This window comes from Protobothrops mucrosquamatus, unplaced genomic scaffold (assembly GCF_001527695.2).
Source record: "Protobothrops mucrosquamatus isolate PMUCROS unplaced genomic scaffold, P.Mucros_1.0 scaffold1043, whole genome shotgun sequence".
NCBI lineage: Eukaryota > Metazoa > Chordata > Lepidosauria > Squamata > Viperidae > Protobothrops > Protobothrops mucrosquamatus.
The window spans coordinates 292,878-319,653 of record NW_015387275.1 but is presented as its reverse complement, the minus strand read 5'-3'; the positions used below and the strand labels follow the sequence as shown (position 1 = coordinate 319,653).

The window sequence follows — 26,776 nt, the reverse complement described above, 5'->3', positions numbered from 1 at the left end:
GGTGTCATTTGGACTACAGAAATGTAGCCAGGTGGCAATCAAGAGAGGGAAAGTAGTTAAGACTACTTAGTAATAGATGCAGAGATGCCAAATGACAGCAACATCAGGAAGAAATATGAGAAAGTGGGCAATTACCAGGGGCAGAAGGAGAAACTGGAGAGGATGTGGAAAATCAAGGCCAAAGTGGGTCCCAGTATTGACAGGAACACTTGGGGATATGACTCCTAAGCTAGGAGAGTGGCTCCAACAGATCCCAGGAACAGCATTACAGATCTCTATCCATAAGAGTACAGTGCTAGGAACGGGTAAGATCCTGCGCAGATCCCTCCAATTCCCATTTCTGATAGAGGATCTGAGATTGAGGATCACCCATAAGGGAGAGAAGGGACTTTTTCCTTTTTCCTTCTAATGTAGAAAGCTGTTGGTGTACATTCTTTAGTAAACGATAAAGTTATATAGTTTTTTATTTCATTCCAGTAGCATAGATATCTCTGATGCAGGTTTCAAATATATATATATGTTCCTGAGAGAAACACTTTTTAATAAAATTGTACTTTACAGGGAACTACTCTTAAAGACCACCCAGAATTTACAGCTGGCTCAAAATGTAGTGGCAAAAGCAGTAATAGGAGCCTTTTGGTATGCCCATATGCCTCTGCTGCTATGCAAGCTGCATTGATTGACAGTTGATTTCTCAGTGCAATTCAAGATGCTGGTTATTACCTATAAAGCCCAGTATGGCATAGGGACTGGGTATCTGAGGGACCATTTACTTCCAATCATTTCTCCTGTCCGTTTCAGCCATCAAGAGTCACTTGACAGCGAGGTGGGTTGCACATAAATTTCATAAATAATAAATAATATAACAATCTTACAGGACCAAGCAAATGGGCCTCCCCAAAAGATAAGAACTGCATTCCCCCAGAGAAAAGGAGATTTCCAGGGTTCTGGAAATCTTTTTAAATTTGGCTTTCATCCCAGGGTTAATTGATTACTGCATTTTTGCTGTTCCTGCTTTGTTTAACATGTTGCTTTTAAAATCTCTTTAGTCCAGGCTGTCTGTGTGGTTTTATGTTTTATCTCTTTTTGTGGATTTATTTTTTGTCTGGTATGCTATCCAGAGTCTATTGCAGTTGGGCAGCTTTTAACGAATTTGAATAAATAAATAAAAATAAATAAATGTAGCTATCCCTTTTGGTGTTCAGCTTCATCAGACATACATTCTTTTTCCTAGGCATATCTAACAAATGTGAATGTTTTCTGCATTTTGATCAGAGAAAGAGGGATGCTAGCAAATTCTGTAGTGCTGCCATTTGTTTTCTTAGATGTTACAAATTTATATCATCTGAAAGATTTTTTAAAAGCCATGGTCTAAAACCAGGTATTGATTGAATTCACATATTGCAACACAGTTTATTGAATATATTACAATGGGCTGGGTTCATTTGTAGCCTTAAACCATGATTTATAAATAATAACAGATGGTTCGTGCAATGCTTTAAACTAAAATGAAATAAGGAATATTTTTTGCTTAGCTCAATATGCAATCATATCCAATGAATTGATTGAGTTTTTTTTTTCAAATAACAGATGGATACAGTTCTATCCAAAAGTTACCAACAGCATTTGTTGATTTTGTTTTTTAATCAGCCACTTTTATTACAGAAAATTTCAACTTATAAGCAGCAAAGATATTTGTCATTTTAACAAAAATTTTAAAAATATCTGTCTTGTCTTAAAAAATATATTTCTTTTAAAAAGTGCTGAAATGTTTATCCATTCTTGCTAAATAAAATGTTGCTCTTTTGGATGAGTGCCTATCTTTTAGCCCTAAAATTACACATGTGATTTGGATCTGAATTCCTTAACTTTGGAGCAAAATGTCCAATTATAAGAATTTTAAAAATATTTCTAAATTGTCCATATTTCCAGGAAAATAACAAAACTAATAAAACAAAATGTTAAATGTTCTAATAATTGTTGCCACCACTTCCATTAGAAGAGAAATAAGGATTTGACCTGACAGGAGCTGCTGTGGTAGATGTGAACCTGAGGATAAAAGAATGAATTTTAAATAGTAATTTATTGAACAATTAGCAGATTTATTGTTAGTGTATATACAGACCCCACTATGAAACTTTATTGAATAATCTCTTTTAATATTTAATAGTATTCTTATTAGTAGTATGTAAAAATATAAATAAAATAGAAAATGAAATAATAAATTATTATACAAATTAATAAATTATTAAATGAAAACTATTACTTCTGCAATCTCGTGCAAACATCATTAGGTAGTGAAAAGGAGCACTTTGTACTCGGTCCACACATTGATGACCCGAACACAGTCGCCATTTTGTTGTTGGAACAAAATGGCGGCTGCTTCTGGAATTGCACCATTTGGCCATGCAAAGAAACAATCCATTCCAACACTCTGGAAGGCCTCAGAGCTCTTCAAATAGTAAATAAGGAGGAGGGTGTTTGGCCTGCTGGGGTGGGAGGACTTGGTGAGAGTGGGAAATGGGCTGTGGGTACTCAAGGGGCAGAAAGCAGAGCACAGGGCATCTCAGGGGGCGGGAAAGGCTTTGGGAGAACCAGGACAGGTGATCCTTAACCTGTGCTCAGCCTCCAAGAGCCTGCACACACACACACACACACACACACACACACACATCCTATACTCCAGTTAATGGCACACACATCTGTTTGACAATTCATTGAGAAGAGCAGGGATGGGGGAGGGTGTTAGGTGAGATGTTTTACCTAACTACTGTTGCAATATGTGACCATAATGGGCAGGTTCTATTGCAGTCATACCTGTAATAATAATAGTCTTTGTTGGTACTAATAATATTGTTAGTATTAGTACTTTACATAGTGTAAAGTCAGCAGTTTTAAAGCTATGTTTGGTTGAAGAAACCACAGTGGCCTTGTATACATATTGTGATGACAAATAACGGTTGGATGTAAATATCACATTTTTAAAAAAGAATATCTTATTATGGTTTACTAAGAGAATTAGGTCAGGTTTTGGATCAGAATGAGGGGGAAAAGTCATGTTTTAGAAGGAAATCCCAGGTTGGTGGAAAGAGCAGAAGGAATGGAAAGTGACTGAGACATTTAAGGAAATAAAACCAATTAGCATTCCTGGATACTATTAGCCAATAGCCCTTCCCGAGTGTTTTTAGAAGGCTGTTTTGGAATCTACTTCTCACAACATTTTTGAGTTGTGTATAACAGTAAGGTCATCTCTGCAATATTATGAGTTTAAGAGCAGACAATTCCTATGGGATCTGCATCCACCTCTTCTTTGCCCTATTTAGTTAGATCAATTGCCAACATGATCTTGGGCCAAGAAACACCCAATTTAGAGAGGGCAAGCCATTTTCTGCATGAAATAGCAAACAGGATCAGGGTCATTTCTTTCCCCCACCACCCCGCCCCCACATACACACTTTTTTTCCCCTCTGATCTTTTTTCCTATTTTTTTCTCCCTATATTTTCCCATTTGTAATCTTCTCTTATTTTTAGAGTGCTTTTTAAGGAAAAAGAAAGGGGATTTGAAATGCAAAGTAGGTGGCTTCTTCCCTTCTCATTTTTAAAAACTGCCAACTCATCAACACTACTATTGTAATTCTTATTATTCCGTACCTGCAAATTTATCTGAAAGGAAAAGGATAGCGGGAACAACCCAAAGAACTCCATTGCTATTACAGTGACCTTGAAAAAAAGCCATAGATGAAGCTCTTCCTTGTTCCTTCATAAACCCCCTTCATAATCTCCCAAAATCTTTTATTGAAGGCGAAGAAATCCTGAATCCTGCTTCCCTCTCCTTGAAAAGCGATAAAGTATCTGTACACAACCATTCTCCCAATTTCAGAATCTATCCGCCATCCCAACTGAATAAATTTCAAACTTGAGTGAAAGGTAGCAATCCCTATACTGATCAAAACGACACTGACATGTTCATACTAATACTGCAAAAGCTGGATAATGATTGGATGGGGGAAACTGCCAGTCAAAGATGGGTCACGTCCTACTGGATTATACTCCAATCAGAGGAGACAGCTGGAGAGAGGAAATTGGGAAGTGCTGGTGGAAGGTTCAGTCAAAACAGTGTTTCTCAAGCTTGGCAGATTTCAGATGTGTGGACTCCAACTCCCAGAATCCCCCAGCCAGCCCAGAGGAATGCTCAACATACTAGCTGCGGAATTATATGAACATATCATGTTGGGGAAACATGTTTCAGAATAAATTTAGGACCCAAAAAGGCAACAATTGATGGGTTATAGATAATGTTAGAAATAAGTAAATCTGTTTTAAATCCCATTTTTGAGTTACCTATGTTATAAAAATCTACGTCAATTTTCCCTATGTTCCACAAAGTTATTTTAACCCTTAATGGTTAAAATAATTTGTAAACTGTCAAAGGGTTTTAGTGGTAATGGCAGAACAAATTGATAATTAAGGACACTCTCCTATCACACAACACATGCACACAAATACATTAAAGGAGGAAGTGTGGTAGGCTGCCTACCCATAAGAAGCAGAAAATGGATACTGAGGCCCATCCCCTGCCATTGCTGGAGGATCGCGAACACTACTAGAAGCTTTGGTTGGATTCCTTTGCTGATAAGAATAACCAGGTTGAACCAAAGGGATGTAGCTAAGGACAGGTGTGTAAGGTGAGCGGAAGATTTGTTGTGGGTTGTAAGGAGTTACCTGTAGAACAGGAAGAAAAAAATACGATGTAATGGCTGTGTCTATGAATGTAGAAAGATTCCCATTTGATCTGGCCTATTATCCACCCACCCACCCACCCATCTATTTATTTATTTGATCACCCCCTCACAATATGTGATTCTGAAATACTACCCTAAAGAAAAGCAAATAAAATAAATCCCCCTAAGAGTAAAAAAAAAAACCCTCAGCAACATCCAAAATATAATCAACATGCAAGTGAGACTGGGGATGAAAATTGCTAGAAACATCACAGAACAGGCTTACCTGCCATCCTTTCCCAGCTTGAAAGGATTAGCCAGTGACATCACCATTACCCAAAAGACTCCTGAGGAGGTTCCTTTCATGTAATAATAATAATAATAATAAAGTTGGAAGGGATCTTGGAGGTCATCTGGTCCAACCCCCTGCTCAGGCAGGAAACCCTATACCATTTCGGACAAATGGCTGTCCAGTCTCTTCTTAAAAACTTCCAGTGTTGGAGCATTCACCGCTTCTGGAGGCAGGTTGTTCCACTGGTTAATTGTTCTAACTGTCAGGAAGTTTCTCTTTATGTCATTGGTATTTTCCCACTGAAGTGATACCTGTTTATCTACTTGCATTTGCATGCTTTTAAACTGCTCGATGGGCAGGTCAGAGAAGTCACTCACCCTCTAGGCCCCATTAGGTGGCATTATTTCAAACAGGGGACCTGGCGGATACCTACCCTATGCGACTTGGTGGAACAGGCAGAAATATCCTTTACTTCCTAACCATACATTTCATGGTATGGGAAGCATACATTTCATCCCCATAATAACAATCTTGAAATGCGGGATGGGCTAAGAGAGGCAGGCAAACTCTAAAGCATGGGTGTCAAACTCTTGATGTTATGTGACATGTCACGACGTACCGCAACTTTTTTCCCATTGCTGGCAATGAGGTGGGTGCGGTTTTAGCGTGACACTCCTGCTTTAGTTTGACACTCCTGCTCTAAAGTGACCCAGCAATCTCCACATCAAATAGAGGCTTGAATATGAATGTCCACTTCCTTCTCTTTTCCCTTTGTCCTCAAAGCAGTTTGGGAAGATTAGAATTCTCAAGTGCAAAGAATACAAAATAGAATGTTTTCTGGGAGAGTTTTTGCTCCTTTTACCACTGAATACATGGAGAAAATAAAGTTAAGCCTGGGAAGAAACTTCCCAGTTTTACAACCATAAGAGGAAAATAAAAAGATCCAGGTGCATCAACTGAAGATACACAAATCAGTCTATATCCAGTCCAAATGCATGTTGCCAACTTCTTTGCATTATTCTTCTCAATCAAACCTTTCTCTTTGTGGGGGAGGGAGAGAGAGGGAGAGGCTGTATGAAACTGTGCTTTTGCCATTTGCAATGTAATGAAAGTTGCAGTTTTATATGGATGCTGTGTTGAAAGCAGCCTTGCTTTCAGTTTTCTTCCCCTGTGAAGAGGCTTCTGTTTTACAACTTCAGTCTCAGAAGTCTCTCTGGGTGCCTTAATTTCCCAACTTGGAAACACACACACACACACACACACACACATCACTGCTACCACCACCCCGTTGCAAGGAGGACTTCCCCAAAATTTCTTCAGTCGTTTTTCCTTTAAAAGTCATTTATAAATCAAATTTCCTTTCATCAAATTAAAAGAATTTTTTTGGGGGGGAATATACAGGTTGCCCAAGATCTATGTGCGGATTATTGAGCTTGAAGGTTTTATTTCCATTTCAGGAACAAAGCTGTCCAGAGCCATGTATTTGAGGTGGGTAGCCATAATAAATGCTTAATTATTTAGAATTCTTAAATCCAGGGAGAAATGTAACTTAGCACTTATTCACTTGTGTCCCCTTGTTCTCAGGTTAGTACTTAGAAAATCTACCAGGAGCATGTGGGTGGAAATATTTTTTAAAAGAAAATGAACTAAAAAAAATGAACCATGGTACAATTTCTGCATATATTAATCAAGATATATGCAACTCATCTTTCTGGATTATGAAAAATAATACATATTTCCAAGCAGCTCATATATTATCCCTCTTTCATATATTTGGGAGATCTAGACTAAGTTGTTAAGCTTTTTTAGGAATGGTAAAAGTGACACAATCTTACATCCTTGCCTTTAAAGTTATAGTTTACTTAATGTAATTATTTATTTTATCCCCAACTTTCTTGAGAAGCCCTAACTTCATGGCTTAGGGTTGATTATGCAGAGTGTTTTATGAAAGGCCATCTATCTACAGATTCAAAACCTGAAAAAGAAATTCCTTTTGGCAGGGGAAAAGGTCAGATCAAATTGGTGACTATTGTATTCATCCATACATCCATGTATTTTTCTTAGCAGCAATAGGGGAGTAGATTGGCATTATAATGTTTATTTTCTGATTTCCCAGTCTAGTTCCCTGTATAACTTTGGGATTTTCAGTGATCAGCCATCCAGATATTAAAGAGGTCAGACCCTGCTTATCTCACACCTGGGTCTCTTAAGAAAGTAGCAATTTCCTTTTATTGAATTAAAGAAATCCCTAAGCATGCAGAAATAGAGCAGATTTCTCTAGAAGATGTAAGCAGTTCAAATTATCAGTTGGTTGCAGGAAAACAAACAAACAAAAAATGATAGGGGAATATATTAATATATTTCAGCCTGCAATAGCTGAATGGAACATTGGGCTATTGCAGATTTTGGGAAGGGGCGGAAATAAAAGAGCTGTATTGTAATATTTTCTAAGTAGTTCTCATTTATACTATATAACTCGCTGCTTTAAACTGATTGTCCCAAGATGCTGTATGCATCACAGGAGTGGCTGGGTGGTTCTCTAACGAGGCAAACTCCAAGTACAGGGCGAGCCTTCTTATGTCTCTAGGGATTTACTGCCAATGTCCCTCCAATTAAAAGATGGCGGTTGAGTGAGATGGAATGGCTCAAAGCCACAGAGATCTTCTCAGATTTACAGTCCCTCACCCAATTTATGCTACAGGTGACTTACAGAACTTCCACCGTACCTGTCTGGAATAGCACCCTAGTTGAGGATGTAAAGTTTGCTGGTATGGGATCCGTGCCCTTTGCTGATACAAACTCTGTTCAAAATGAAGAAGAGAAAAACCATTTATAATATGTAATGTTCTGAAATTCCCAATCAAAATGCAGTATAATAAACAAAGGAGTAAATAAAGAGGAAACTATTAAGATGATTCTTCAAACATTAGAACAAACCAATCCAATCAAACCAAAAATAATTTAGACTCCCGTCCTAGGAACTGTAGAATAATTTAGAATTCCCCCTCCAAGCTCCCACAGTGATAGCACTCCTCAAAGAGAAAGCTGAAAAATCCCCCTCCATTCTCTAAAACCAATTTTCCAACTATTGGAAAATGAATCAAGGGAAAAAGAGGCAGAACATGAGTTCAATGGGGCATCATAAACAATACTAAACCCTCCACCTCATCTTCATTCTGGGGGAATTTAGACAAGCCCTTGAGCAGTTATAAATCATTTCCTTTCCGTTGCTGACAATGTGAGAGATTTTTATTAAAAGAATACCTAGACAAGGAGCAGTGGGAGAGATTTTTCACTATGGGGCTTTAGAAATCTATGGGATTTGCTTTCATTTTGACATGAATTTCAAATACAGGCAACCACAACTATGGTCACAAAAACAATTTACAGAGAGCAATATAACAAAATCACCCACAGAAGTAAGAACTACTTTCTGTAATGAAGAATAAAATAGTATGACTTAGTTTAAAAAGAGTTACATTGTGAGAAAGAAAGGACATCTTTAATCATTTTGTCTTCATGCCCTTCAAACGTAAACTAACAACCTCCAAAGATGAACTCACTGTCAGTGGTCTGCAGTGGTACCAATTAAAAATTGCTCTAGCCAATGAATCAAAAGTTGATTTGTGTATAAAAAAATATATCATGGGAGCAGACACTATGGCATCTGAATATTGGGACTGTGAAATCCCTGCAAGAAGCAGATTTATAACATCGAAATGAAACAAATATTCTGTGTGTCACTCTCCTCTTCATAGGGAGGACATTTCCCATGGTGAGGTGCAAGTCAAGATATCCTCATATTGACTTGACTTCTTTTCCCTTCAGACAAGATAAGCAGATTTTTAGGCAACATAAAAGTGATTTATTATTGCTTTCTTTTACTGTGTTGTTTTGATTTCTTAGAATTTCCTGGAGAATACCTGAACCTACCTAGCCTTTGATACCAGATGCAGTAGGCCAGATGCTGGCTTTAACCTATAAAGTAATATATAGTCTAATACCTTGGTACCTTCAGGACCCCTTGCCTTCTCCAATTATATTTGACCTATTAGCAGTGTTTTTCCCAGAAAAAACTGTTGGTAGTGTCCTATTCCTGGCAAATGCAGACAGGAGATGCTGAGACCTGGAGGTTTCTCCACAATGGTCCGGGAATGCTCCTCATCCTTAACAAAAGCAGTACTCTACTGGACTGGACACCTAACCTGTCTGGTATGGTAGTCTATTCTCACAATGGCCAAGCAAGTGTATAAGAAAGAAAATTGCTTGAATATTTCCAAGTCTGATGGCATGGCAGAAAATTGGGATTGCTTTGGATTCCCAACAACCTCAGTTTTTATCACCCTGTCTTGTGTGTCCATCTTTAATATTCCTTATTTGGAAATGTTTTCAGGGTTGCAGCTCTTTAATATCTGAAGCAGCCAGCTGCAATTGGGAAGAGTGAAGTGGGATCCAGACTTAAATTGGCCCATCCTCAGTAAAAACCTTATCAAGAATAGTAGTTAACCAGTTCTTTAATCCCTGATCTGATCTCCCAGAAGCAGAAGATTGTATCCATAATAATTGAAATTAATATCATGAGTATTAATGTTACTGTAACTTAGTGCAAAGTAATCTATAACCTACTGAAGGCATGTAAGAAATCATACAACTTTCTTTTGTGGAAGGTCCATTTGCATTTGCTTCCTATTCTATGTATCTGAACAAAGGTTTTCGATTGTAGCTAAATTAAGCTATTCTCTTGCATCAGACAGCATATGCTGTACACTGATAACATCATCATCATCATCATCTGTAAGTACCTCCCAAGAATAGCATAAAACAATGCCATCATTTAGCAGAACTTTACTAAACTAAACTTATGCTACTCTCTCCTTAATGGATATACCCTCTGAGTAGTTATCCTAACTCTCTTGCTTTGTCTCTGCTAAATACAGGACTCTAATTATAGAATTTGGGAAGATTGTTCTGCTATATACAATTCATCCCCATTGGTCTTCCAGAAGACCCATGTTTCCACCTATTTCAAGAAGGTCATGAGTGTTAGAGCCATCCGTGCTTCAGGGGACAAGGTATTTTAGAGAAAGGATTATATATGGCTTATCTTGCTACTGAAAAAATCCTTCATTTTCTTGTGCTTCCAGAATGCCAATAATGCTGATTCCTCTTCTAATTTCCTTCCTTCCAGCTCTGTACAGAGACTTACTGGTTCCTTAGAAATAACTCTACTACACAATAAGTATATGTGCCACTGTTACCTGATACTGAGGGAAACTTGAGTGGTTGGGAAAAACAGTAGGTGGAGGGTAGTTCAAACTCAGCCACATTGGTTGCTTCAATGAGGTAGTAGTTGAAGTTGTTGGAAATCGTGGGGTAAACACATTCCCGCTGTATTTAAGATTGTTCTTATCGATAGCTGTTGAAGTTGCTGTGAAAGATACAAGACAGTGTCATATCCTGGAATACCAGATTCTTGTTTTAGTTTATTTTTCTAAATTGTATACGGCATTGTATTTGCAATGCAGATATCTTTTGAAAACCAGGTAACAATTGTTTTCATCTTATATTGATCTCTTTAGAAGAAAGCGCCTATGAGATACTATGGAATTTACTCCCAGGAGATTGCACATAGACTTGCAAGCTAAAGATGTTCTTTCCTCCATTCTTGAGGACAGAAGCTGCCTACTTCCTCCCACACCAGTTGCCTTAGGACCTAGACTTTCTCCAGATCACATGCATTCTTCTCTTCTGCATGATTCCTGCAATTTTGAACTGCCCCTTCATCCTTCCCATGACAAACTAACAGGTTTGATCACTTCTATGCTCAAACATGGAAGACCAGTTCCTACATTCATCTGTACTGTGGAACATAAGGCAGAACAAAAGCACAGAGTGCGCCTTACACTTCTGGTTCCTATTAAAATGCCAGCAGGAGCTTCATGCCCAAGTAAAAAGAAGCCACTATCTTGATCTATCTCTAGGAGGCCTCAGTGCACACCAAGGTGTCATGGTTTTCTAGAAATGTAGCTTTCTTTTCTGAAGTAGGTGTGAACTTCATCTTTTCTTACCAGACTCACTTCCCTTGAGCTGGCTCTACGTGCTATCAAACCAACGTTGTAAACCCTCAATTTGCATGAACCAGTCCTAATTCATTATGTAATACTCCTATTATGATGATGCCCTCCCTTTAATTGTGAAGTCTCCCACTGTGGATGCCAACATAGTCATGGACAGGAACATCTGTTTTGGTACAGGCCAGAATTTTTTTTAAGAAAGCTTTTGTTGTAGAATAAACCCTGCAACATATTTTTATTTCCAAGAAAAGATTTGGGTCCCACAGACTTTTCTGGAAAACTACAATGCTGGACAGCCACAATTCTAGCTTTTATCTGGAAGAGTATCTGTCTATTCCAATGAATAAACAGTCTATTGAGATGGTAGGACTAAAAAACATCTTGGAGTGACAGGAGAAATTTCACCTGTTTGTCTTTGGGTAAATTAGATGATGACAGGTAATTTTTGAATAGGCACTCCTCCTGAAGCCATTTTGTTTGACTGCACATGACATGCTCTCAAAATTCCAAATATTCTTACTAGCCAAAATGGTTGGGAATTTCTGTTTTAACTCCTTCATTGTAGATGAAAAGGTTATCTTTGTATTCAATGTTGTATCCAGGATAACTGGTAATCTGAACTCTGGTGAAAAACGACAGATCTCTAGTGCAGAAGATAAAACATTTTCTAGTAGGAATAACATATAAGTATCTTTACATGTTGGAAAGTGCAAGGAAATCTTAGAACCACAGAATGTTTCACATTTTCTATGGTTGATCTTTCTCCTTTTTATCAGGGACCACAACAGCTTTATCACCAGTTCACTCAGAAACCACAAATAAGAGGTTGAAAAATTTTTCAGTGTAGGAACTTGGAAGATGAGTTGAATTCTAAGGGGGGGGGGAATCATGTTACAGAAATTCCTGCAATTTTATTCAACCTTCTTTCAACAGACTATGTTAAAGAAACTTTGGAACTGTATTGCTTTCTGTGACAATATAGCCAAAGCATGTCAATCAATAAGACCTTTCTGGGTATAAAAATACTGTAGGATATAAAAAGCATGTAAGAAAGCTAATGGTAAGTTTTTATGAATGCCTCCAACAGACTAGAATAAAAAAAAATCTATTGGCACTAATAAAACCAGCATGGAACTAGAAGGAAAATTGGATCCCCTTTTAAAATGTTAGACCAACTACAGAACACCATCAGCAAAGGCCCTGAGAACAGCTGCTAAAGATCATGAGGTCTGAGAACCCAAAGAATATTTGAAAATAGAATCATTCCTAGACTGTGAAAATTAAGTACTCTGTGGAAAGCCATGGAGATGGATCTGAGGCCATTACAAAAATGGCCTTCAGAAGCTATTATAAAAATAAAAAAGCAGAAGCCCAAGGAAAAGAGGTAGCATTAGGAAGAGACCAAAACCAGATCCTCCATGATTCACTGGAGTATAAACAGGAGGGGAGAAAAAAACAGGCAAACTTGCATAATTTTGTTATTATAACATATCACATTAAAATTTAGTGGTACTTTTCTTGTGGAATCTGCTTCCCAATATGGAAAACTTTAAAAGACTGTCTCTGACTTGCCAAATTCTCACCAGGAAAGTAGATAGATGATGGGAGATATCAGCTGGATATGCTGATATGATGCTCCTGGGATGATGACATCCTGTTACAGGTTATGATCCAAATCATAATATGATAATAATAGCCAACAAACAACTATGAGGACTATATTGCAAGATGACTTAATTTTCAAAGCACTTTTGAAATTGTCACTTAATAAAAAAAAGGTTAGACTAAAAATAAATAGAACTGACTTCTCCTGAAATATAAGTGATTCTGTCTGGAGGCCATGTACTCAGGGAAAAAATACTTGAAACAAGGCAAATCTTGCATAGTAGATTAAGAATGAAATACTCTAATTTAAGGAAGCACTATTTCCGGATTATCTAAAAAAGAAGAACTCTAAATACATTTCTGTAAGTGGGGGGGGAAACTCCTCATATGGGTGCTTTTCAATATCAAACCTTAAAATAAATGTGCTTAAAACATTTGGAAATTATTTCCCAAAAAAGTGTCAGGAAAAACAGTAGGTATATCAAGTTGGTAAGGTTTAATATTCTGATATCCACAAAGAACTTGGATTTCTCAAAGAAAATCAAGCTGACTCAGCTGACAACTTGTCTAGTTTGGAGAATCAAATTCAACTTGTTCCTAAAATCTCAATTTTAAATTGTCCCACATGGAATGGATAGGTGGCAGGTCAACTTCTTTCCCTCCAAACCATGGAATAGAAAATGTTTCTGCTTGGCTTTAATGATGAGGCTTGTAAAATTTCCCCAAATATGAAAAGTTGCCAAGGAAAAAATGGTAAAGTTATTTGATGGAATCTCATGACAAATACATTTAACCTGATTTTCATAGCTGACAAGACATAAGTAACAAAATTACAACAACAATAAATCTGACTCCCAGCAGCTTTTTATCCAGTGTTTAAGTTTGAAGCTGCCAGTTCTGGAAAAGACTTATGTAAATTCTGGGGGAAAAAAACCCTCATGATCTTTCAAGAGACATTATTCAAAAAGTTCTTGGCCAAGCCCTGAAATTCTATGAAAATAAAAATTGCATGGCCAATGCCAGTGGAGGTATAGTATCATTTACATAGTTATAAACAGGACTGCATGTTTGTCCAAACATCTCCTACAATAGATTGATAGTATATATTTTTAAATAAGAGCCACTTTTGTTCCTGGATTGGAAAAAGAAAGCAGCATCAAAAGCCAGACTGCACCTCTCATGCTAAGGCTGCCATAACAACAACAAAAAGGCGGGAAAATTCCTTGCTCAGACATCTTGCTTTCTCTTATTCCTGAGGAGAATACTCAGTATTCTCTAAATACATTCTTTCTTGGAAGGTACTTTTAGTCTTCCAGCAGATGGATTGCTTGCTGGAAGACAAAAAAAAATTCCAAAATTACTTTAATTAAATGTCATGGCCTGAGGAGATGGCTGAGGGATTCCCAAGAGGGAGACATTTTGGGCAGCCAATTAGGATTATAAAATTCCTCATGTCCTCATCCAGCAGCATAGTCTTAAAATCATATATTGTCTGTGTAGTCCCCAGGTCTGTGGATCACACAACATGGTATATATTTCTAAGGTGAAATTTGAAAAGTGCACTATCAGTGATTCTGTATTAACACTAGCATGTGTTCTTGAAAAGAAACATTTTTGAAACATTTTATTCTGCCTAGTGTTAATGTTTTAATCATGTATTTGTTTTATAACAAATAAACTGCCCAAAGTAACCTTTAGGGGAGATGGGTGGCCTAAAAAATTAATAATTACATACATAAAACAAAGACAGTTTGCTAGAAAGGTATTGCAACTGAAAATCCAGTTTTTCTGATATGGGGAAAAATTAATTTCATGAGCACAGAAGCCTAAAAACATTGCTTTGCAATGTTTCACTGTAATTTTTTTTTGTCACAGACACCAAGAAAGTGAACCAGTTAGCATGTCCTCCTTTCCAATTATCCATATCCTTATTTACCTGTTCAGATAAAGTGGTAATTCAACCTCCCTTTACTAGATTAGTCACCAGGGCAAAGATTCAATTTGGAAATGATCAGATTGATTTCCCAAACTGGATTGATGAGATAAATCAGAGGTTTCCACAGAGAAGGGTGTCACAAATATCAAGATGAAAGCCATAGTCATGTGGTTGAAACCCCTAAATCAATCTATCTATCTATCTATCTATCTATCTATCTATCTATCTATCTATCTATCTATCTATCTATCTATCTATCTATCTATCTATCTATCTATCTATCTATCTATCTATCTATCTAATTTACACGGCTGCCCAATTCACAGTGATTCCAGGTGGCTTACAGAAATAAGGTGCATGTCAGACAATGATTGTGGTGGCTAATAGTAGACTAGAAGCCATTATGGACTTTCTGCAAGTGAAATACAATAATAGACAGAGAGGTTTGAAGTTTAATTTTGCTATTGGTTTTACCTATGATTATATACACAGTCATACATACAATTGTAAGAGATGTCAATTTAGAAAAGGGTGTGGAGGTTTTGAAAGAGGTCAGGTGTTTGCCAGGTGCTACAAGAGGTGTATTTTAAAGATAGCCAAGAATGCCAGTAAGACAAGATAAGATAAGATAAGATAAGATAAGATAAACTTTATTGTCATTTTTTTACTGTGGGCACACATCAAAAATGAAATTTAGTTGCCCGCTCTCAAAGTGAAACACATACACGACACACACCTAAAACATACTATGTACAACATATGTATAGACCTGTGATGTTGATGCTGTTATACATTTTGACACAAATGATCTGTCCCAAAAAGATGTACTCTCTGTGCAGAATGATTTCCAGAACTTGGACAAGAACTTAGTAGGATAGGCTGTAGACTTACATTTTCAGAGGTTTTACTTGTTTATAAGGAACAAAAAGGAAAAGGCCAGCATATACTTGAATTCAATGTGTGGCTAAAGGAGTGGTGTAAAGCGGAAGACTTTGGTTATATTAGTCACAATGTCTGCAGCTGGTTCGAGGAAAAACTGTACAAAAGAGATGGTTTGCATCCATCAAAGAAAGGGACTGAGTTCCTTGGCATTAAATTCATGGATTTTCTGGAGAAACATTTAAACTAAACAATGGGGACAGAGAGGTAATTGATACAGAAAATGTCTGTCCCCAGCAATCTAAAACTAATAGGGTTATTAGTGCTTGTAACAGATGTTTGTGGGGGTAAGAATATCAACATTGCTGTCAAGGAAAATCAAGCTTTTGATTTGCACTAACTAAACAGATGGTAAGGAAGTAGAGGAACTTAGGCACAAAACAGGTTATGTAGAAAATAAACACAGGGTCAGTCAAAAAGGACTCAAATGTCTATACATCAATGCACAGAGCATGAGGAATAAACAGGGTGGATTAGAAATTTAAGTAAGGGCAGATATGATATTGTTGCCATTATGGAAACTTGGTAGGATGAAACCCATAAATGGAATATACAGCTAGAGGGATTTAAATTATTTAAAAGAAACAGCAAATAAAAAAGATGTTGAGATTCTAGAAAGAGTGCAGAGAAGAGCAACAAAGATGATTAGGGGACTGGAGGCTAAAACATATAAAGAATGGTTGCTGGATTTTGGTATGTCTAGTTTAATGAAAAGCAGGACTAGGGGGTGAAATGATAGCAGTGTTCCAATATCTCAAGGTTTGCCACAAAGAAGAGGGAGTCAAGCTCTTCTTCAAAGCACCTGGAGGCAGGACAAGAAGCAATGGATGGAAACTAATCAAAGAGAGAAGCAACCTAGAACTAAGGAGAAATTTCTTGACAATTAATCAGTGGAACACACTGGAAGTTCTTAAGAAGAGATTAGACAAATATTTGTCTGAAATGGTATAGGGTTTCCTGCCTGAACAGGGGCTTGGACTAGAAGACCTCCAAGGTCCCTTCCAACTTTGTTATTCTGTTCTGTTACACACACATACACACACATAAAAAAGACAGATGTCAGGTCAAGTGAGTTGAGTAAGCAGTGTTGTAGAAATTTATAAATTGTCTGCCTGCTTGCAAGGGGAGCATTATTATCTTTGAAATATAGTTATCAGTATTCAACTGGGGGACAATTTATATTATGTTTTTTTTTCTTTTTATGCACATTTTTTCTCTTTGTGTAATGTTGTCTATTTTGTTTTTCTTTTGTATTTTTTTTTCTTTTTCCTTTTTTTTGCATCTGTATTTCAGATTATTTTGAATAAAAATAAGAATTTATACCAAAGAGAGAGGGGGGGGAGAGAGGGGGGAGGGAGAAATAAGGTGCATATTTTATATGTACATAAAAGGAGTGGGGCTTCAACTGCATGGCTGTGGCTGCCATCTTGAAGTTTGTCACCTCCTCCATGCAGGCACCGCTGATGTGAATCATCACATTGAAAGGGAAGCCTTCAATTTGAACACTAATCTGCATTCAATGAATGTTGGGAGTTAGAGATTGCATTGTTTCTTCTGCTTATCAGTTCTCCCAATGTTGAGGGACAATACTGAGAGAAAGGAAAATTAATACATTTGGTACCACCTTTGGTGACAGGCAGCTGCTCTCTGGAGCTTAAGGTACTCGGTATTTTTAACTGGCAATTACAATTTGATGACTCCTTCATGTCAAATTGATTCCTCTGCACAAGAGAATTTAGTAGTCCCCACACTGGTGACTTCAAGAAAAAAGAGAAGAACAGAGGAAATTTCACCGGTGATGAATTTGCCTTATGTGCTTCTCCTAGTTCAGCCTTCCATAATTGACATTAACACCTGGCTATTTAGTGGGAGGACTTTTGCATTAAGCATTCCTGCCTGTCTCCAGTAGTTCAAGTCCCAAGATGGCTGCTCTGCTGTGCTAGGCTGAACTTTGATACCTTGGCTGAATTCACCCTAAAGCTCCCAGACTGCCTTTATCTGGACAATATCCTGAATTAGGTTGGTTGTAAACCTTGCAGCAGCATTTATACAACAGCTGAACTTGAATATTTTGAACTTTCATTTGTTTTTATCTTGTTTTATGAGTAGTTTGTGATTAGTTCACTAACAAAGTTAAGTATCTTTGTAAAAGCAACCTCTCTCTTAAAGAAAGTTGTGTGACAAGTTTGAGTTCAGACCAGAGCACAACTTGCAAAGCTAGGAGTGTGGGAATCCATAAAATCTTTTAGCTCAGTTCTAAAAGTAAATCAAAGGTATGCACTGGCTTTGTTATTATGAGGGAGAATGAATAAGCATAGTTGGAGGGGGAAGATAAATAGAGAGATGCACATATTCTCTGGGTACTTGCCCTCTTCCAGGCACTGGAAGTGAACTCTCAGCTACCTCCAGAAATAAAGTTTAAAAAACAAACTATCTGAAGAAATTAGAAATTCTAAAGCTTCCTGAGGATAACATAGTAAAGTGAAACTTTCTTCCTATGAGAAAGAAATATTTTGAGAAATTATAAGGTGGATTTTAGCACAACATTAAATTTTATGTTTCCTAGGTCTGTTCTTATTGAATATTCTCAATTTAATATTAGTTAGTCCACAGTTCTTACCATGATTTTGACAGAGTCCATCAGCAACAAGTTCAGGTTCAGTTTTTGAGCAGATCTTGGCAAACACCGGGAGTTGCTTCTTTTGACCTGATCCTTGACTTTCTGTTATTGTCATAATTGGGGGTGGCCTTGTGATACTGTCTTTGTGGGGCACAGATCCAAAAACATTGTTTTGCAATAGATCCTTGATGAGCTTCGTTTCTTCAGTTATCAACTTACTGTCCAGAGTTTTGGTAGCCTCAACACGTTTGAGTGGGAGTTGAGCCAAGAGCTTGGCAATTTGAGTGTTGGAAGCTATTGTATTGTTCCCACTTTCTGTACTTTTGTTATTCTTGTGAATTAATTTTGCAGGGAGTAAAATGCCTGTGACAGTAGACTTGGTGGACAACTGGACATCACAAATAGATTTCAACTTCACTTCTCTTTTGTTTCCAGTGAGTGCCCTATAGACATTTTCCATTGTATCCTTCTCCTCTGAGGCCTGGTCCCCATCAGAAAGCATGAGTAGCTGCTTGCTATTTGGGACCTTAATTGAAGCAACAGGGGCCACTTTCTCATCTTCAGATCTTTGCATTTCTATCTCTGTTGCATTCTCTTGGGTAAGGCTCAGATATTCTTGCTCAACCAGCTGAGATATTTCATCTTTGCAAATGCTGGCTTCCAAAGATCTATGAGAAAGAGAAAGGACACATTTATATAGGATTGATTTATTAAGGGCTTCCTCCTCATCTTTCCACTGTGTGAACTCAGTTGCTAATTCAATTTAAACAATGTAACATACCAATAAATAAATAAATGACATGTTACAAATTAAGTAAGAAAATGGCTGCAGCTCAATAGCAGAGTACATGATTTTCATGCAAAAACTATCAGATGTTATCCTAGGGAATTTCCAGATACAGTGGGGGATAGTGTCTCGATGAGTGATTGCTAACACTAGAAGACCATGTTGGGTGGACAAATGGTCAAATTTGGTATACAGCAGCTTCCCACAGTTTAGAAAATAAAGATAAAAACAGAAACAAAAACCCCACTACCAGAACAACAAAACAAATCTTTGTGAGAATTGAGTTTGCTGAGCAATAGTATTACAGTGGTATACTGTACAAAATTCTTGTTTGACATACAGGTAAAAGTTAGTCTTAGTATCACTTTTACTGGATTATTCTTAAAGTCTCCCATGAAGGATCTTTTCACCCAGCCCATTTAAGCTGGTTCTGAATTAACACATTTTCAGGGTTTGCCCAGTCTATTGTGTTGCAAAATAATTTGCTCTTCATTGGCACATTTATGTATTTATCAGATTTTTGAACTGCCCATCTCCCACAGGGCATGCAAACATGTTCAGCTTTTCACCAAAAAAGCCTGTTAGCCAAGATTATAAGTAATCTGGTAGAGCACAATATGTAAACGATGAGATTTATAACTGGTCTTCTTAAGAGTGTTCTCTTAAGAGAACCCAGTCAAATTGTCAGCTGGCTAAATTAATAAAATAATTCAGTCAGAGTGGTAGGAGATGGTGTCAGTGTGGACAATGGAACTACACTGCATTATCTCTCTATTTCCTTGAGCTCTGGATCATAAGTTCCTGTTACATATTCAATATATTTCCCTCTGAGTAAAATTATCTTTAAGTTAAGGTGTTTTCGTGGACACGTCCATAAAGTTTTCTTGAGATTTACAAGAATATCAATTGATTTTCATCTTCCCAGTTTTTTCTGGAATTGTTTGTCTGTATCCCTGGAACATTTTGGAGGACTCCCATCTAAGTACTTACCAGAATAATCCTCCTTAGCATTCTCCAACAACCATGGTTGCCTAGGTCAGTGATGGCGAACCTTTTAGAGACTGAGTGCCCAAACTGCAACCCAAAACCCACTTATGCTTCGTCGAGTGCCGGGTGGGTGTGGCCCATTGGCTGGGTGTGGCTGCGGTGGAAACGGCAGACTGGATGGGACTAAAAAGTTCAATCAATCGATTCCAACTTGCAAGATATTTTTTTTCCCGCGAGAAGTTGAAATTGATTGATTGATTGAACTTTTTTTTTTTGCACACGGCGGCAGAGGCCTAAAGCGGAAAGGTTTTATAAAACCCAGCTGAAGACCTAGGACTGGGGTGACGGCGCGCGTGCCCACAGAGAGGGCTCTGAGTGCCGCCTCTGGCACCCGTGCCATAGGTTCGCCACCACTGTCCTAGGTATTGCCTCCCAGCTGGGCATTTTCCCTCTTAATTCATATTTAAAAAATTACAGTTTGATGGAAATCTTGAGAGAGGCTGGGGGCTACTGAAAATTTGCACAGATAAAAATGGCTTCTTGTTGCAAAGATTAAATTTCAGCTGATTAGAAACTGAGTTAAATGATACGGCCTGGAGACAGGACTAAATGCTTTATTTTGCAGATTCATTCTGTGTTTGCTGATAACCTCTGAATGGGTACTTAATGTCTTATACAAAAACATTTGGGAGAATATCCCGGGGTCGAAAATGAATATGAAGAACTTAAAAGAATTTGCCAAAGGAAGGAATTCCATAACTAATAAGGAAAGCAGAACACAAATGGCCTTTCTGAATCCTCAAAAATTATAGATTGAGATATTTTGTTTTCAAAATTTACATTGGGTAAAGAGAAATTCTCCAATTATTTGTCCAAGGACAGCACCTCCTCAGCAGTGGCAATAGTACAGTTTCTCAAAAACTTTAACTTCCATCTTAACTCTGCTTCTGAGATTTAATACAAATGTGAGAAGCCAGAGAGGCTACAGATAACTGGAAAAATATTGTTCCATGAAAAATAAGAAATACATAATCCTATTTTGCAACCAATTAAGTGAGAAGCTTATCAATTTCTCTGAAATGATCTTTGAAATAAGAAAACTTGTTTCTCTTTTATTAAAATTAAATAAGAATTAGTAAAAATAAAAAAGGGGGGAAATGTTTCTGTCTACTACTTTGGATATGACCAGAGGAATAAGAGAAATACTTGTTGAATTATATTTCAATAAATCATGTGGAAAGAGAAGGAATCTCTGCTGAAACATAGTTCTCAGTCACCATTACCAGTACTTCCACATCATTTGGGGCTTGTAATTATTCCTTGTACCTGGCTAATATAGACAGATGGAGCAGGAAGGGAGCACCTGGAAATTATTCCAGGGCTGCAGGCTGGACTAGGAAGTTGAAAAAACATCCTGGAAGTAGGCAGTGGTCAACTATTGCTGTTAAGAACATTACTTGTATATGTTCATAAAGCTACCAGGGGTCAGGTTTAACTTCAAGGTGTCTTTACTGTATGTTACTTCTAAATTACTTGAAACAATTCAAGCATTCCTTGTAGTCATCGAAAATCTGAGTCCATCCCCGTTAGATTTTTTCACCTAAACTTCATGAATTAAAGGCTAGACAGCCTGTCAGACCCTCAATTTATTTCTTCCTTATGCTTTCCTTTTTGGGTTCTGCCATTCTATGGGGGGGGGACTTATGGGTCTTCTGTAATGTACTTCCTTTGGTTTGTTCTATCCTCTTTGAAGTACCTTATTTGGGGGTGTGAAAGGAATGTGCCTCTGGCCATCTGCCTTATCTCAAGTCAGATGGGAAGAAGCTGGGGAGAGACCTGATACTCTTGAGAATGGCACCTTATCGGTTCTTTCCCACACCACTTTTAACACCTATGGATTGGCTTGATTCAATCCAGCCAGTTGGACATTTGGGGTGGGGTTTGAAAGGGCTCTTTTAATGCAACATTTTGTGCGGGAAATCCTCAGATCCTACCTAACTATCCTGCTATCAGTACCTTCCAATAAAAGTTCCTGTTGAGACTAGGCAAGTTTCAAGAGTTCTGCTTTCTTCGGAGGTTTAACTGAGTCAGGTCCTTACCCAGCCGTAATTTATCTTCATTTGCTACTTTGATTGCCAACTCTAGAAGTTGAAATGATACCTTCTGGACAAATTTTCTGCTGGAGTTTAGTGATGAAGGATTTTCATTTTTTAAATTCATTTCCCTGAATTTACTTTATTGTAATTTCCAATTATTACTTGGGTATATATCAAACACAGGCAGTACAGCTCAGATTACATCCAGAAGGAGGAGACATTGGAGAATAAAATCAAGTGAATTGCTCTAGCAAAGGAACTGAGCCAAACATAACAGAAAAGGGCTAACCAAGTTTTCATGGTCAGTAATTAATCCTTTAGTTGTAAGTGTTTTGAGAAACCCAGAAGTCTTAGTAAGGATTTATAGAATGCTACCATCTGGCAACACAAACAAGTACTTGCTCCAAAATGCCAATCCAGCTTGATCACGCACTGTCAATTGCCATTACCCAGCAGAATTTTTGTTAAAATTTTACTTATTTTATGATAAGCTCTGAAGACAGAACAGCTGGTATTATAGCACCCATTGCATAAGTACTTATCTATATATATAAATATCATGCCAGATTTCTTAGTAAACTGCATATTACTTCATTATCTCTAATTATGGCACCACTATGTCATTAAAACAGCCTTTATTACTTTGTAAATTGAACAGATTTTCTGTTCATTTTTATTCAAATAACTCCACAAACTGAGACAAGCAAATTATTCTGTTATTTTTCCATATCTTATAAAGGGTACACAAGATTGGAATACATGCCTGATCATCAAAAGAATGGAAGGTTCTGCTTCATCCCTAAATTACTACAGTTGCTCTTAACTAACACGCACACCTCTTTTACCTCTAGATCTGAGGACTAGGACCAGATAAATTGCTGACATGGTGCTTAACTTCAGATGCCTAGATTGGCTATTCCCCTACCTTTTGTAGAGAGGCCTATAAAGAAATCATGTATAGGTGCAAAACCTATATCTCTCTGCCTCTCATTCAAGGACCCAAAGTTCATTTTGTCTTGATTATTATATCTCAACTTAAGTAGCCTTCTCCTCTTTTACAGGTCACTGTTTTATGAAAGGTATATATACAATTTCTTCACTTCTACTAAAACACAGTGTGATGATGTCAAGACAACACAGGAGTGAATTTTTCATGGGGAGAGAGCAACACAGGTGAGTGACTCCATATTCCTTGTAATGTCTGGCTGTTTGTTTTTATTAGGAGCAATGACATTATACCCTGTTCTTCCTTCATGGAGTCCAAGGTGAACTTTCCTTGCTTTATCATTACAAGTGTCTTGTGGATTTTCCCCAAGATGTACTGTAAGTTCTTCATCTCAAACTGCTTTCTAAGTGTTCCAACTTTGGGAATGAAATAGATAACCACCATAAAACTTTTATTATGTGTTTTTTTTTATTTTTTGCATGGCAGAATCTTCTCCTTGTAATATTCTCCCCATGGAGATTGATCCTGATATCTTACCTGTTATGTTTATAATTATTTTGCAGACCAAATCATTTGAATTAAGTGTTCACAGAAGGGACAGGCAGCTTGTCCTGCCTGGAGAAGACAATTGCTTTGATACTCTCTGTATATCCTAAAGCAGGGGTAGTCAACCTTGGCTCTTTTATGACTTGTGGACTTCAACTCCCAGAATTCCTGACCCAGCTATACTGGCTCAAGAATTCTGGGAGTTGAAGTCCACGAGTCATAAAAGAACCAAGGTTGACTACCCCTGTCCTAAAGCCATGGGGGAAAGATATGATGACATTACTTGAATGGGCTATTTTATCTATTGTTTGGGGTAATTGGAAGTGGTTTTTTTTTTTTGAAAGCCTGTCACATAGTTTGCCTGGTGTTCAGCTTTCCTGCCTCAAGTTGGCAGAAAATAATATGTCTATTTTTAGCATTTATTAATAGATTTTTGACAGTACAATTTCCATCAGCTATATATAAAAAAAGGTTCAGGGGCAAGTTTAGCCTGGAGGTTGCCCAACCATGCTCTGCAGCAGAATCAGAGATGAATTGGAAAGGTCAACCAGCAGGTGGATAAGAGCTCTCCTTGATATAATAGAAAGTGCAAGCAAATAGTATTTTGTGTTAAATGGACAAATGGTTCAACTTTGTGTAACGGAAACATGTCTCTTCCTAAAGCCTTTTAATAGTTTAAAGCTCTCCTGATTTTGCATTTTAAATTATTTGACCATATTGTAATTGGCTTTTGAATAATAAATAAAGAGGGTGCTTTGCAAAAGCAATTTGGTATGAGTGAAGATCATCTCCTTGAACATAAAAGCAGTTGAGGCTTTTGGAAGCAATCTTTGGGAGGGAAGTTGCTGAATATCTGTTTCTAGCTGGCTTTATGGGATGAAATTACTGAAGGAAGATTCAGGTGGAGCCTTTCTACATAGAGGTTCCCTCCTCCTTCTTCTCTCTGGTCTAAAACAAATGTTTCCTTGATGCAATGAGGTCACTGCTAAAGGGAAGATCCACCATCCCTTTGGAAGGTTCTTTGGGGCCAACCTGAATGTTCTTCTTGAATGAGCATTGCAACTCAAACTCTGTGAGATCCAGAACTATTTTTTTGCTGGTTGTTATTAACTGTTGTTTGTTATTGCGGGATATGTTTGACAGATATAAGAAGATGGGAAATAAAGGTTCACTTGGAAGCAAACCTATATAGTAACTTTTTTGAGGGAGACAGAGTGGGAGGATGCAACCTGACTATAGCATGGAAAGAAGGGCAGCTTCCTTTTCATGAAAATTAGACTTTATCCAGAAAAGTCTAGATTACAATGAAGAATGATAGATGACCTAATTTAAAGATCCTGTTTTCAACCAGGAGAATTCTGGGACTTCATCTATCTCCCAGAATTTAATCCTGGATAAAAGTGCTAACCTGGTATGTAGAATTTAACTATATTTTAACTATATTTTATCTGGATTGGGATTTCTATTTTGATTCTTTTAAATATATTTATTTATCAAGATTTTAATCCTGAAAGCTGCCCAGAGTCATTGGCTATGAGATGGACAGCAAATAAATAAATAAATACATTAAATAATCAAGTCCTAGCTAAGAAAAAAAATGGGATTCAATCTTTCCTATTCTGTCCATTGACATACCACATGATGCAATGGGCATTTGCTGCTAAGTTTGGGTAGCTGCAGAACTGCAAGGATACTATTAGTAGTCTGCCTTGCTGCACTACGTTGGACATATTGATAGATGAGCTATATTAAATGGGGGAATGCAATCCTTTTAATTCCCTGGTACCTCCTGGGTGTTTTTTGTTACCATTTTGTGGTGTGGGAGCCATCTCAGTTATTCATATTGCCAAAAGTATTGAGTAGGCAGAAGGCAGAGCATGCAGTAAATTCTATAATAAGACTCTTGTGCTTCTTCAAAGGTTGTTCCTAGTTGTATGTAGGTTTACACTTTACTATACTTTGTAACTCTATACTATGCCAGGCCAATGAAGTGTATAGTTTACACACATTCAAGGAAAGCTTTTGAAGCAGTTGTGCAAGTGAGTCAAATATTATAACATTTCTTTCATTCATGCTAAAAGGCTTTGCGGAGCAACTTCTTTGCACAGATCCTGAATTACATGCGTCCTGAATTGTCTTTCCCTGACTTAATATGAGTTCCGCAAACTAGCCAGATTTTTCTTGAAATTGCGAACAAATATTAAAGTTAGATATTTTTTACTTCATTCAGACCTGATGGAGATGAAAAATGAACTACCATACTGTCCATAACTTGAAGGGGGTAAAAAAGAAAAAAAAAGAAATCCCAATTATCATCCAGTGAGGCATGAGATTAAATTTCATTGAATAAAATGGAAAGGATTCTTACTTTCTTATTTTATATTTTTCTGACCTTAGAAGCACAAGTATACATTGTAGATGTCCTCAATTCATTATGGTTCCTCTAACTCAAGATCAAGATCCTACCCCACACTTTCCTGCCAAATATAGAATGTGTCCCTTCAATTTGTCATCTGTAGTAGCATTTGGGGCGAAGATTATACCTTGTGCCCTTTTACTTGATCTGGTGGCCTTTAATTATTTCAACATATTGACTTATGCAAATGATCTGCTTCAAGTTCAATTTGAAAGGACTTTGGAATCTTTTTAACAAATAAAGATTTGTTTTCTTAGCTCAAGGTATTTTCTGTTGCTTAGTGTGAGGGTTTTCTTTTTTTTTTCATTTAAATCCTCACAGTTACAAAGGGATAAAATTTAAGAAATGCTTTCATCTATTTCTGTGCTGAGGTGATATTTCATTACATTAAGGTTAAAATGTCCTATCATTTAACATTAGGAATCTTTTCTGGTTGCATTTTCCCCTCACCTCGCTGGTTCTAAAAGTAATGTTTTCTTCATGGGTCAGTGTATTGTGGGAACAGTCATGGATGATAAGCTAGGAGCCTCAATCTGAAATCATCACAAATGCCACATGAAGAGTAGGTCATTAGTCTGAGGAGTGAAATGCTGAAGCCATTCTGTACATTGATAGAAATGTCTCCAGCAAGTTGAAAGCAAAGAATATCACAGCATGCCATTAACCATAAATGTATTCAATATTTTTAAAGCCCATTTATTGTGAAACAGACATTTCACTTTGGCCACAAGGTTGACAGCAGTTTTCATTACCTGGAAATATTTGGTTTTATTACTGTGTTTATATGTAATGATATATTTTAGGAAACCTA

The 26,776-nt window shown here is 37.3% G+C and overlaps 1 protein-coding gene across 1 annotated transcript in view; it reads right to left on the bottom strand.

Annotated features, from left to right (window-relative positions):
- Positions 1–1,970: 1,970 nt before the first annotated feature.
- The window catches only part of CUNH1orf94 (chromosome unknown C1orf94 homolog), a 33,289-nt gene continuing 8,483 nt past the window's right edge, over positions 1,971–26,776 (bottom strand). The window contains exons 2-6 of the mRNA XM_029284866.1: positions 18,188–18,855; positions 10,272–10,441; positions 7,740–7,814; positions 4,538–4,722; positions 1,971–2,049 (exon numbers count right to left, since the gene is read on the bottom strand). Coding sequence (XP_029140699.1) covers positions 1,971–2,049; positions 4,538–4,722; positions 7,740–7,814; positions 10,272–10,441; positions 18,188–18,855 — 1,177 coding nt within the window. The remainder of the gene's footprint in view (positions 2,050–4,537; positions 4,723–7,739; positions 7,815–10,271; positions 10,442–18,187; positions 18,856–26,776) is intronic.